Source organism: Crotalus tigris, unplaced genomic scaffold, assembly GCF_016545835.1.
Source record: "Crotalus tigris isolate CLP2741 ecotype Arizona unplaced genomic scaffold, ASM1654583v1 scf7180000019140.412113, whole genome shotgun sequence".
In the NCBI taxonomy this organism is placed as follows: Eukaryota; Metazoa; Chordata; class Lepidosauria; order Squamata; family Viperidae; genus Crotalus; species Crotalus tigris.
In genome coordinates this window covers 154,079-167,596 of record NW_024097398.1, presented here as the reverse complement: position 1 = coordinate 167,596, position 13,518 = coordinate 154,079, and the positions used below count along the sequence as shown (strand labels likewise).

General features: G+C 35.7%; 1 protein-coding gene across 10 annotated transcripts in view; it reads left to right on the top strand.

Moving 5' to 3' along the window:
• The first annotated feature begins 1,480 nt into the window (after window positions 1–1,480).
• NR4A3 (nuclear receptor subfamily 4 group A member 3) overlaps window positions 1,481–13,518 on the top strand; it is a 56,318-nt gene continuing 44,280 nt past the window's right edge. For 3 of the 10 annotated variants that reach the window (XM_039359880.1, XM_039359881.1, XM_039359874.1), the window contains exons 1-3: window positions 7,171–8,267; window positions 10,493–10,622; window positions 11,653–11,825. In XM_039359880.1, coding sequence (XP_039215814.1) covers window positions 7,311–8,267; window positions 10,493–10,622; window positions 11,653–11,825 — 1,260 coding nt within the window. In that variant the 5' untranslated portion in view covers window positions 7,171–7,310. Of the gene's footprint in view, window positions 1,897–2,707; window positions 2,832–4,642; window positions 4,899–6,008; window positions 6,759–7,170; window positions 8,268–10,492; window positions 10,623–11,652; window positions 11,826–13,518 lie in introns of those variants that run through there. The other 7 variants (XM_039359877.1, XM_039359876.1, XM_039359882.1 and 4 more) reach the window with 7 other exon arrangements.

Below are 13,518 nucleotides of genomic sequence, written 5' to 3'. Positions count from 1 at the left end.
GCGCGTCCATCACCTTTTTTTTTTTTTTTAAGTCCAACAGGACTAAATTTAGTAACATCATTTGCGTCAATCATGAGCTTTCCCTGCGTCAAGCCTTTTTTTTTTATCCCCGCCCCGCTTGTAATAATATCCAGGTCGTCTCGTGTTTGGATTGGTTAGAATGTCACGATAGTCGACGTTCCACAGTGACGTCGTTGCTCTGATTGGTTCTAAAAGGAGGCTCTTCAGTGTAGAAGAAAATAAAAGCGATCGAGGGGAAGAAAAAAAAAAGAACTCCGATCTGGCGGCAGGTTGTCTATTGCAATGCATGGAAAGGCTTGTGCCTGCTCCATGTTAATTTTAAAAGCCTCCATCAATCATTTGTACAATAGTACAGTATAAATACACCAGTGAACATGTATCTCGGCTTTATTCAAGATAACTTTGGTAATAAGTCTCACTCATAAATTCAATGAGATTTACCCTGATATCATTGTAAGCGATTGAAGTCTTTTTAAGTTTTCCCACATATAAATACACATCTTTTGCATTTCACAGTTCAGACAGCATTGTCCTACAATATTGAAGAATAGTTTATTGACGAGGGCAAACTACATTGCCCTTCTGCCCTGTGAAAAGCCACATGTAATCCAATATGGTTCGCTTCATGGGACAACCCTATAATCCATTTCTGGAATAACAGGTGTTTCTCTGCGCCATGGCAATGATTTGGCAATTCGAAATCCATAAATCTATGCAAATTGGAAAATGCTCTTTTGTCTAAAAGAATATGCAAGAAAAATAACATCATGCCGTCCACTGCCTTTCAATCACATCAGAATTCCAGTTGTAAAGTCCGCTAGGCTCCAGTCAAGTGCGTTCTCTATAAATGTACTTCTATTTGAATGAAGGACGACGTTTACTTTGTAAAAAAAACTAAGGCAAGATCAAATGAAATATACTACTGGTAGACACGATAGTTCTAGGATTCTGAACCTAATAAATGTGTAAGAAAGGTCACAGTGGTGAGTGTGTGGTCCAAACAATTGAGTAAGTTTGGTCCGTAGAATTCCTGCTGGCGGATTCCTTCCCAGATGCCCCTTCCCAAATCCTGGTTTGCAATAGTACCTTTGGCCAGCAAGAACAATATGAAATCGAAGTGAAGATTGCAAACTTCAAGTTGCACTTCATAACAAACAACGTTCTTGTAAAGTTGAAAGGTCATCTTTTCTCTTTCTTTTGGCTTCCCGTCATACAAGGGCACGGAGTGGTTGTTTTCCAAGTATGAGCTTTGTTATGGTGTTCCTAGGTTCTATTCGTTGTCCAAAATGTTAGGGTTGCGCGCGCGCGCGCACACACAAATACATCAGTGAGGTGGGCGGGCAGGAGGCGGAGGTCAGCAATGTCAGGCTCCCATGGCGTAATTACTGACGCTCGCATTCCAGCCGCTGTATGAGAGGCAGCTAGGTTCTTCTGGCATAAATGACGTGCGGCAAGGAGAGAAAGAGGGAGCGTGCGTGCGTTCAGAAGCTTCCTTCTTTCTTCGCTCCCTCCCTCTAGCTCTCTCTTAGAATCTACAGGGACGACTTTGAGTCCTTCGATGTTAGCTAGTGTATATAAACAAAGACACATTGCGCTGGCTTGGGCTCTCCTTAAAATCCCAAGCTCTTACTGCAGTAACTAGCAAAAGACGCGCTATTCTCTAGTACTCTTAAACCCCGTCCCTCTTTTTTCATTTCTCTTTCCTTCCCTTCAATGCCTCAGGAAAATTCATCTCCAGGGCTGGAGCTTCCTTGAAGCCTTGCGCTTTTTTTCTCAGCAACGTCTCTAGACAGCGCTCGCTTGCTGTCATTTTGAGGGAATAAAGCGTATTGGCAAACTACATGTAAAGACGGAACCGCCACAGAAACCGAGTAGGTATGCTATGAATGGGATGCTGGAGGGGAGGGGCAATACTTGAATAAAGTTTGGATACTTTCAATCAAGGCAAATCTGGGCGTAGAACCAGAGCCCTTGCAGCAGTGCTTGGTAAAAGAGTAGACAGGAGCGAGTCAGAACTGAACCCAGAAGTTGGAGCAGCAGTCTTGAGTGTAAGATTTCGGTAAGCTTCGGCAGAGTGGGGGAGGAGTGCTCTTTCGTCCGCACTCTTTTCTTCTCTGCGGATTGCAGTTGTCATGGTAATGATGCTAGCGGGCTTCCCCACGCCGCCGTGATGAATGGCAGCAATTTGTCCTGGTCCGGAGCTACCGGAGATCAGCGTCCTTTCAGAGAAATTTGTGCTTTTGGCCCTTTGCCGCGAGTTTTTCTGACGAGAGTGTGATTTCGGCGAAAGGGTGAGACAGGTTTAGGGGGAGAGACTGACAAAAGACAATAGGGCAATCTGGAGTAGAAAGCAATGATTGTTAAAGGAATTGGCCGTGGAAGTTGCTGAGTTTTTTTCTCGTGGATGGGGACGAACAAAGTCAACGGATTTGCTGCTGCTCCATCCTTGGCTCTTTTCAGCTGCTAGCGCACCAGGAGCTTGCATGGGTAAAAGGTTGAGAGAAGCCATGAAGGCACCGCCGAGATTATTCCAAACTTTTCTGATAAGATCAAGTGGTGAAAGCTGCTGAATTTCAACCCCTTTGTTGATAACTGGGCTAAAAGATGACAATTGGCTAAAAACGAAACATATGGCGAGGTTCCCCTATGTTGATCCTCAGTGCCTCTTTCTAGCAGGCTGAGTCCTAGAAGCTGAGCAAAATATCTGGAGATGCAGAGAATATCTGCTTCATTCTTAAATACAGTTGAAAAAAGGAAGTAACCTTACTATTTGGAGGATTGTTTGAACCCCAGTATTGCTTCTTCTACAGGTGCATAGCTAGAGAGATGTGCTGTTCTAAGGGAAAATCATTTGAGAGGAAAGAGGAAACAATCTCAAGACATCTATTTTGATATCACTTTTAAACCTTGAAAAGTTATTTTAAAATGTATTCATGGCCATTACAAAAATAAGTCTCTGCCCAGTCATGATTTAAAGTTTTGTATCTCTCCTTAAAATTAAACTATGAAACTGCAGAATTGTAACTATTGTTTTTAGCAATATATTGACAGGATATGGTAAATTGCAGAGCTTCTAATTACATTATCCATGGTCTTAATACCATTTTAAAAAGGAGAGAACAGTAATTTGGTAATTTTCTTTATGATGTTTCCTATATTCCATACTTTTAAAACTCTTAACTAATCTGGTAGTATGATAAACTGACAGAAAACACATTGGATTAATTGGTTCCTAAGATTATAAATTTTTCTAATGGAATTACAAAAATAGAAAAAAAACTAGTTTGAAAGTGCAAAGAAATCAAAAAGACTGTGATGAGTAGTATTTTGCTATCTATACCAAATACAAACATTCTGGAATTGTAAGCTAATGGAAGAGATGGGGTAATAGAATTAATTTAGAGAAAGCATTTATTGAGATGCAAACTCAATAGATGAGGAGTCAAAAACTTTCTTCTTTCATAATGAAAAAATTAAAATTATTAAGAGATATAGCCCCCATCTGATTCACAGTTATGGGAAGGGTGTGGGGATGGGGTTCAGAGCATTTTTCAAGGCACCTTCAATAGGATGGAACTTGAGAAATGGGTTTTTCAGCATTTCAAGTGGTATTCCTATACGAGGTTGCAGGACTGAAAGGATTTGCCAATAGTATTTGTGATTCATATATGTAAGGAGACTATCAGATATAGTCACCTGTTCTTGCTCTTCACTATCAGAGCATGAGATCTCAATGATTAATGCAAGGAAGTAATGAGAGATTCTCCAGATGATCCATTTTTCTTTCCATTTCCCTTGGTGTAGTGAAAATTGTGCACAAAAATGTGAAGATCCAGTTTTCAGATACAAAAAGGTGCTGTCCACTACAGACCTACTGAAACAATTCTTTTCTTGTCTTACTATGGTAAGAAAAACTATGGGCAAGTTAAGTTAAGCAGTCTGCCCTGTCTACTGTTGAGCTGACTTTATTAGTTGTTCAACTCAGTAGGATTTAGGGCCAAATTATATGTCAAGGCAAATTGAGGTAGAAACATCAGCATTAATCTGAGCAGCTCACAGTGTATTTGGAACTGAGTGCCTTTCCCAGGTTTGTGGTCCTGGAAGTCAGCTTCATTATACAATAAGACACTTTTATTTATGTGGGAGGAAAACAAAGAGATGTGTGACTAGAGGATATTTGCCTTGTGATCTAATGATACTTGTTTTGGCTACATCAGATTAATCCCAGGATTTAATGTAGGGACAGTTATCAAATTTCTAGGGACACACATTAGAACAGGGGTCCCCAGCCCCTGATCCATGGACAGGACCGGGCCATAGCATACCAGAAATTGGGCCACGCAAACAAGCAAAGCCCCATCTGCATGATCAGGTAGCACATGAAACCATGCCCCATGCGATTCACAGAAAAACTTGTCTCCATGGAACCAGCCTGTGGTGCCCAAAAGGTTGGGGGCCACTGCTTTCGAAGACTCTGCTTCTAAATATACATTTGAATTTGGTCTTTCATCCAATTCAGAGATTCAGCTGTTGTTTCCATTGTCTATTTGTTTAGGACTTGGGAATTGAAAGGAGCTTTCAGGAGATTATGTAAATGACTGCTAAGGAGTAAGAACCAACTCTCTGTCTTTCTGTCTGTCTGTCTGTTTGTCTGTGTCTGTCTGTTTGTCTCTCCCTGTTTCTGTCTCTCTCTGTCTGTTTGTCTCTCTGTCTCTCTCTGTCTGTCTCTCTGCCTGTCTGTCTCTGCCCTGGCTCCAGACACAACACTATTGAGGAGGGATCACCACCGCCACGTACACTTGCTCCAGTAGCAGCAACAGCCTCAGCCACTATTCTGTCAGTTACACCCATCATTCAACAAGCAAGACACTTTCCAGGTAAAAAGCATTGTTTGCATTTACCCCTAGTCAGGTAGCTGCTTTTTTCCTTCCCACTAATGATGTCTTGCAAAGTTGAATTCATAAATGAACTAATTGATTTGGAAAGGCAATTTTTAAAAGCATTATTTTCTCTGAAACATTTTCTATGATATTCAGAAATACATGTTACAATTTTGGAGAAGAGATTATCTTCCTTTAGGTCAAAAAGGAATTTTTTGTTGAGAACAATTTCTCAACCAATGTCAGATTATGATATTTAAGTTTTTATTAAAACCATATTGTTACCTAATTAATATTAGGAATGCTATAAACTTCCTATAAAATACTTTTTTAAATATCAAACACTATTTTTCATGCAGTTTTTTAATAGACAAATTTGAATTAATGCTTTTTTGCAATTGCTATTAGTTAAAATATGGTAATATTAAGCAGTTTTTATATGAATGTTTTTGTTTCATGTTTTAATTATTTTATTAAAAATAGAGATTAGTATGCAAGCATATTTGTTTTTCAAAATAAATGGATTAGTCTAAAACTCTTTGCCTTAAAATGTCCTGTCATATTTCATTAATATACAATATATATTTTGCCCTTTTCTTAACAAGTTCCATATAACTCCATAACATTTAAAACTGAACAACTGCCTTTGGATTTTTAGAGTAGATGTTTAATTCTCCTTTATCTCAAAATTCTTAATTCCATTTCTTTAAGAAATAAAGAAAAAGTACATTAAAAATCATATTTTATTTTGAGGGATCGAATTCCTGCTAGTATGTTGTTCTGATTAAATTTTGTTTACTGTAATAGAAAATCTCTGCAATAAAAATATTTTTTTTATAGCACATAAATCCAAGTAGCAACTTTGGAAAATGCAGAAATTACTGATCTTTATTTGAGGTATATTTTTACCCCGTCCCTTCCTTTTCCTTTCTTTTTAATGTCACTCCCCCTCCCTCCATAATATATAAAATAAATGAAAACATTTAAGAAGCTACAATATCTTTCAGTTTCAGTGAGATTTTTTTTATATTTAAAGAAAAACAAATCCAGACAATTCCATTGTTGGAAATGAATTGGCTATATCCTTTGTTGGGTATATCTTTCTGAAACCAGATATATTTGCTATCCCACAAATTCCTTGTAATTCAGTGTTAACACAAAGGTTGCTACTAATGTGACAGTCTTCCTACATAGAACACCTTTAATGTTACAGAAAGCATGTGTACCTATTAACTATGGGTATCTTTCACTACACACATTTCATTGTAGATTATAATGCAGCGTTATTATTGTGTTACTGCTGCTGCAACTTTATTTTCTCAATATCCCTGCTTTGCCATCTCATAAATAACAAAACAGAGAGAGGACATGGGACTCTCCCTTGGTTTTTATCTCAAAAATAACCTTGTAAATGAACTGAGATTAACTAAACCAAAGTTTCCATGGCCTGAGGATAGAATGGAACTTCATTCTCTCAGTCTTAATCCATCTTAACTATTGTATAGTATGTGGAATATGCTGGCCCAATGTATAGCTAGCTTAGGAAACTGTGTGTAGAGTAAGCAGCATTTTAAGGGTTAAAATGCTGTCCCCTTAAGGGTTTCTGGGAAATGCAATTTTAGTTGTTACCTGGTTATATCTGTGTTTTAATTGGCCACTGGGAAGGGCTTGTGTCTTTATTATGGGACATCCTATTACATGCCATTCTATTATCTCTCTCCATGAATCCTAGCCAGGAGGCTAGGAGCTCCGTAGCAGCATGTAAGATTTACGTAGAATGGGGAAATCCATTATCCTTTTACCTATGAGATGGGTCCAGATTACAATCTACATTCTGGAAGAACTTCTACAATAACTGTGAGTTAATGTCTTGAGGATACCCGGAATAAAGTAATTTTGAATTAAGCTATTCTCCAAAGCACCTGAGGGCAGGACAAGAAACAATGGGTGGAAACTAATCAAGGAGAGAAGCAACCTAGAACTAAGGAGAAACTTCCTGACAGTTAGAACAATTAATCAGTGGAACAGCTTGCCTCCAGAAGCAGTAAATGCTCCAACACTGGAAGTTTTTAAGAAGAGACTGGACAGCCATTTGTCCGAAATGGTGTAGGGTTTCCTGCACGAGCAGGGGGTTGGACTAGATGACCTCCAAGGTCCCTTCCAACTTTACTACTACTACTACTATTATTATTATTATTATTATTATTATTATTATTATTATTATTATTATTATCCATTGAGTTTATTCTGCCTATTTCAAGTGAAATCCAGCAACCTTCTTTGCATGAGACAGAAAATGGAATTTGCATCGCTAATTGTTAGTAACTGTCCTGCTAAATGAAAGTGATACTTGTGTGCTTTCCCTGACTACGAAATATTTTTCTAGGTACAAAATTTGTTATAATCACCATGAAAGGAGTGCAAATATTGTTAATGGAACTCTATTTTACTTTTGTAGATATGCCCTGTATGCAAGCCCAATACAACCCTTCAGCCCGCTGCTCAAGTTATGCTGCTCAAACTTCCTGTGGTTCAGAATACAGTCCTGACATCATGAACCCTGACTACGCAAAGCTGACAATGGAATTAAATAGTGCTGAGATCAATGCCACTGCTGCCACCTCTCTGCCCAGTTTCAGTGCTTTTATGGAAGGTTATTCTGGGGGCTATGAACTGAAGCCTTCCTGCTTATATCAAATGCAGTCTGTCTCCTCTTCTTCATCACCTTCCTCTGCAAGCCAGAGACCCCTCATCAAGATGGAACATAATCGGATGCACAGTTATCACTCTTCACTTTCTCTAACAGTGGATGAAGGCATGGCCAGCACCTCCATGTACTTCAAGCAGTCCCCACCCTCTTCACCTTCTACCCCTGGGTTCATACCCCAACAGATCTGGGATGAATCACCCTCACATTCTCTTTCACCAGCACAGACTTGCATGGCCCCATGCCACCTGGTAGACACTGCCCCTATGAAAACCATGCCTGGCCATTTTCCACTTTTCCATTTCAAGCATTCACCACCCCATACACCTATTGCAGATGGCCATGTGTGCTATGATGCCGCTGCCTTGAGCCTACCTATTGGATCAGATAGGCCTAGAGCTAGTCAAGCAGCTATGGAAAATCATCCGTATGGGCACCCCATGTCCAGGAGAGCAGCCACTTTAGCTTTTGTACCACTGGGACTCAATACAACCAGTTCCAACCTTCTAGGTGAGAACAGTAGTAGCAGCAGTGGCCTTCCCTCTCCACCTAGCAGAAGTTCTTCATCAGGAGAAGGAACTTGTGCTGTATGTGGGGACAATGCTGCTTGCCAGCATTATGGTGTGCGGACTTGTGAGGGATGTAAAGGCTTCTTCAAGGTAAGAATTGCTTAATTTCTTCATATGCCAATATCTGAACTTATAGCTTATTAGAGAGAGGGATAGCATACAAATTTAATAAATAAATAAATAAATAAATAAATAAATAAACTTGTGTGCAAAAGTAAAGGAGATTAATTTGTGAATGAATATATGGTTTCTCTGCACATTTCAGTCAACCAATCAAATATACCACCAGTTCTCATGAGATTGCAATTTAAGATGTATCAGTCCGTATTGTGTCTACAGCTCCGCAGATCCCATGGACGCTATTGGACTTATATATCCTTGTAATTCATCAGTATTCTTTCACTGCTTGTAGCTATGCATATTCATGTATTTAGTACTATCAGTATTCATTATATTTTAGGAATCTAATTATCTAATTACTAATAGTAAAGGGAGACAAGAAAGAAGAAAGAAAATTTGAAGGGTGGGGAGGATGATGTAATTTAAAATTCTGTAATTTGGTTTCCTTTTTTAAAAATCTTCATCAGTCAACATTTATACTACTATTATTGTCAACCATATTTATTTATTTATTATAATTTGTATTTCCCGACTTTCTGCAAGAAATGTACAGCAACATAGATTGTTTTTTTATTAAAATATAATAGTTCAACTATTTTTACAAAATTATGGTTAAAAAAGTTACTTAGCAAGTTGCTTAGGGTAGCAGCTATATCATATGATGAACTCAAACCTGATCATATAATCTAGAAATAAGTATAATTGAATGAATGAGGTTTACTCACAAGAAAGCATATGAAGAATTATATCCAAAGAAGCTTACAAATCTAAACCACTGTTGCTTCTTAATAAATAACTTGGTGCTGCTTTTTTCTGACCTTCAGAATAGAAGACTAAAGCTAAATAATTCTACAATAAGTCTTGAATTTTAAAAAACTGAAGTCATTTTGTGATTAATCTATAACCATAAAAAGCAATTTATTGTTGCACCATTATATCCTCAGAGAATATTTGATACTAAATAAAATAGGTATGATATTTTCCAAGGAAAGTTATTTAGAAGTTATTAATTCCTAATGTTTTATAATAAATGTCAAATAATATAGGCATTTGTTTTCTCCTTAATAATCATGCTGTTAGACTTATGGCAAAATGTTTAACAATTTTTGAGGTTACCAAACAAGATTCTATATTAGTTTATCCTGATTGATACACTGATTTTATAATGAGAATTATTTCTGAAAAAAACATATGTTGCGCTCCAGCTTAGAAGTGCCATGAATGTATGTTTTAAAGTTGTAACACAATACTCTTGTGAATTGTAGTATTTCTGAATATGTTTTAAGGATAGTTTTGATAATGTTGTTACTTTTGTAATAGAAATGTATAAAAAATATAGCATGCATGCACAGAATTTCTTAATACACTGAAAAAAATCATTAAATAATTTTTCAAATTCTAATTTTAATAAATTTTAATAAGGCTTGTTTTGCAAATTATATTTTACTGCCTGAGAAACATGAAAGTTTTCACATTTGAAAAATGGATTTTTTAAATCACAAACTGTTGTAGAAATAATAAAGCTCCAAATTTACGATGATGACACAAAAGTAGTTGCTTTTCTAACGTGAAAAACTTAATTCACTAGATTTACTAATAAATGCTTGACAAATATTACATTTATTTTAAAACAGAGAGCTACCTAGAATTATCTATTTATAGTTAATTTATAATTTAGATTCATAGCTCCTGAGAAATATTGAGTTGAGTACCCTTATAAATATTAAAGAATGAATGAATAAAAAAAAACATTTTAAAATTGAATTTAGACACATCATTAAAATAACTGTCTATATTCTTTCTTTTTGTGTAAGTCTATGATAAGGCATGCTATAAAGATATCTTTATATAATTTGTAATTTAATTTCTATATTTAGCTTTTTTATATCTTGTTTCTTATTGAATTAGCTTATTTTTGAATACCAATATAGATATAAAGAAACCAGTATGCAACTGTTCTATTACTTTAGTAGGATCAGTATTCACCAAACTGAACCAAATAGAAAATTGTTCTCAATAGAATATTAAAAATTAATCCCCAAACATATAATATGACAACCTGATAACTTCACTATTTTAGGAAATTAATTTTATCTATTCATAAAAAGTGTACAATTGCATTTTAATTCTGGTGTATAAAAAAGAATGGTTAAGATCTCAGTTCATTCAGATGACTCTTCCATTATATTTTTTAGAGAACAGTTCAGAAAAATGCAAAATATGTTTGCCTGGCCAATAAAAACTGCCTAGTAGATAAGCGTCGGCGAAACAGATGTCAGTACTGCCGATTTCAGAAGTGTCTCAGTGTTGGTATGGTAAAAGAAGGTAAAGCATTCACTAATATTAGCTTACATATTGTTAATAGCAAATAGTTTGCTTTTAAAAGGAATGGCTTTCTTATTTTAATGCTGAATTATAGAAATAATAGTGAATGCCCTATTTCTGTGTGATTTATATATGAGCTGAAAAGCATATTATGTTGTAACATCTTCATTCCAAATGATAAGTACATTCTTCAAAGATCTAAGCAGTCAGGCATAACTTTTAAAGGCAACAAGATTTCACACAATGTTTGTTTTAAATCTTTAGACATAGGAAGAAAATTATTGTATTTGTAAAATAAAAATTTGCAGTGCTCAAAACTGCATTTAATTAAAATTCTAGTAGATTTATTCGTGGTGTTGGATCTGTATGCATAAAATCAGATGCTAATTATTATTAATTATTAAAATACTCTTGAATCTTTCTGTAGTTTCAATATGTTATATTAGGAAAGTATTAATTATTATTGAAATGTGTTTTAATTATATTTATACATATCCTGCAATAGCTCAGATTGTATATCTATTGATGTTTTAATTCATCAACTGAATTTTTGATTACTTAATATTATAGTTAATTGAAATCATTAATGCAAACTATCCCTGAAGAAAACCTATAACTATGTTGCTTCTACATTCATGTAACCATAAGATGCATGTATTAAATTTTACTATATATTAGCTCAAATATTATGTTTAATTGCAAATGTCTTAGAGTCTTTCTAATTTATGGAAGTATATGGAAATCAAATATATATATAGCTTCTATTATAAAAAACTCATATAAGATGTTACAATTAAGATGAATGATGTTGTTAAATTATTTCTATTGGTTTTTTCCCAATAACATCCATTTATGTAAATGAAGTGAAACCTGTTAGTAATAATATGAATGTATAAAAAGATAAACACTTTTGTTGTTTGATTTTATTATTTGAAAGTGATTGTGCAGTGTTATTGTAATAGGTTCCTGTAGAAATTTGTCATAGTCCCTTTCAAGCTTGATTGTGTTTTTGTTTTTATTCCTTGACTAGTTGTCCGTACTGACAGTTTAAAAGGAAGAAGAGGCCGGCTACCTTCAAAACCAAAGAGTCCTTTGCAGCAAGAACCTGTGCAGCCCTTGCCTTCATCTCCTCCAGTCAGTATAGTGAATGCTCTTGCACAAGCCCTATCTGATTCTGCACCCCAGGAACTTGATTACTCCAAAGTAGGTATCATGTTTTTCTGAATAAAGTTATTTAGCTCTGGGTTTTAAGTTATAAATTTATGTGCTGAAGTATAATAACAGTAATCTCTTTGCAATAGCAATAGTGATTTGAACAGTTAAGTTACATTGGAAACTTGCTGAGGGTAATGAGATAATTGTCCCAGGTTCCAGATACAGTATAAAAAGTATTCCAAATATTTGGAAGTCAGATGGATTAATATTTTTATTCATGACAGTAAAGCAGTCAGTAATACATAATTCCAAGAAGTATCTCAATATTTTCCAAACATTCCTATTTACAGAAATTCATTAACCTCAGAAGACAAAAGAAAAAAAAATGACCTATTCTTGAGCTTCCACTAAAGAGATATTATATTTACTTATTTGATGTAGAGGCTTAAATCAAAATTAAACGAAATCAAACTACTAAATTAATCAGTGGAACAGCTTGTTTCCAGAAATTGTGGGCGCTCCATTACTGGAGATTTTTAAGAAGAGGCTGGACAGTCACTTGCCTGAGATGGTTCTCCTGCTTGAGCAGGGGGCTGGACTAGAAGACCTCCAAGATCCCTTCCAGTTCTATTCTATTCTATTCTATTCTATTCTATTCTATTCTATTCTATTCTATTCTATTCTATTCTATTCTAAATTTAGAGAGAAGATTTGGTCTTCCCATAGGAGCTGTAACTGAATCCATCCACCTTGCATAAAAGTGGATGCTGCTGGCATCCACTTAAACCAGAGAATGAGCTTTCCTGTGAATGTAATGTTTCAGGGGTTTGACCACTGTCCCTCATGACAATTGACTGGAAATGCCTGCTGATATAGAAGTGTAATAATCATAAAACAGTATCCCAAACTCCTCTTGAAAGTGATCCAGAAGGATTCTATGGGCAATGTTCATGAACTGAGACAGCTTATAGGATCATGTACCCACTAGTGCATTCTGGTAGAACCAAGTGACTAGAACAGTAGAAAAAGTCTATGTGTATCATCACATCATTGCCTAAAATATTATTATCAGAGCTAGCTGAAACAATTTCAGGGGTTGGACTTCTTATCTTGATTAATTATGTAATTCGACTAAGAGCAGATTAGAAGTTTATGTTCCCTATGGCAAATATGACCCTCTCTTTATTATATGACTTGAAACATAGATTGGTTTCCTCTCTGAACAGAGATCATGGAAAGTAGAAGAGGTCATAATGAATTCAATGGTTTGCTAAATTGGCAAGATGAGGACTGGCCCTAGTTAATATATTTATTAATTCTTTCTTGAATAAAGGTTATGTCTCTTTCTGCTTAAAGGAGATTATGCATTCACAACATTATTATTTTTTTTAAAAAAACTTCCTTTTTATCTGGAAGTCCTGGAAAAATGTATTGGTCAGCCACACAAACTGCTTTAAAAGGGAGTGGCCTCATATCTCTAGATATAATTGGAATTTGCTAATCATCCGTATTCCTTTCTTTGGGGCTCTCAGCAAAGACTAGGACTACTTTGATCATCTTAATGAGTGATATACACCAGGAAATGGACTGGGGAAATGTAGTCTTTCTTGTTCATTAAATTTTCAACAATTTTTAAAACTATCAGACATAGTAGCCAGTGCTTGACTTTGCTAGGCTGTTTTATATTGGTTCGCCTTTTTTCCCATCAAGATTATATTAATAAGCTGGTGCTTGTAATTGT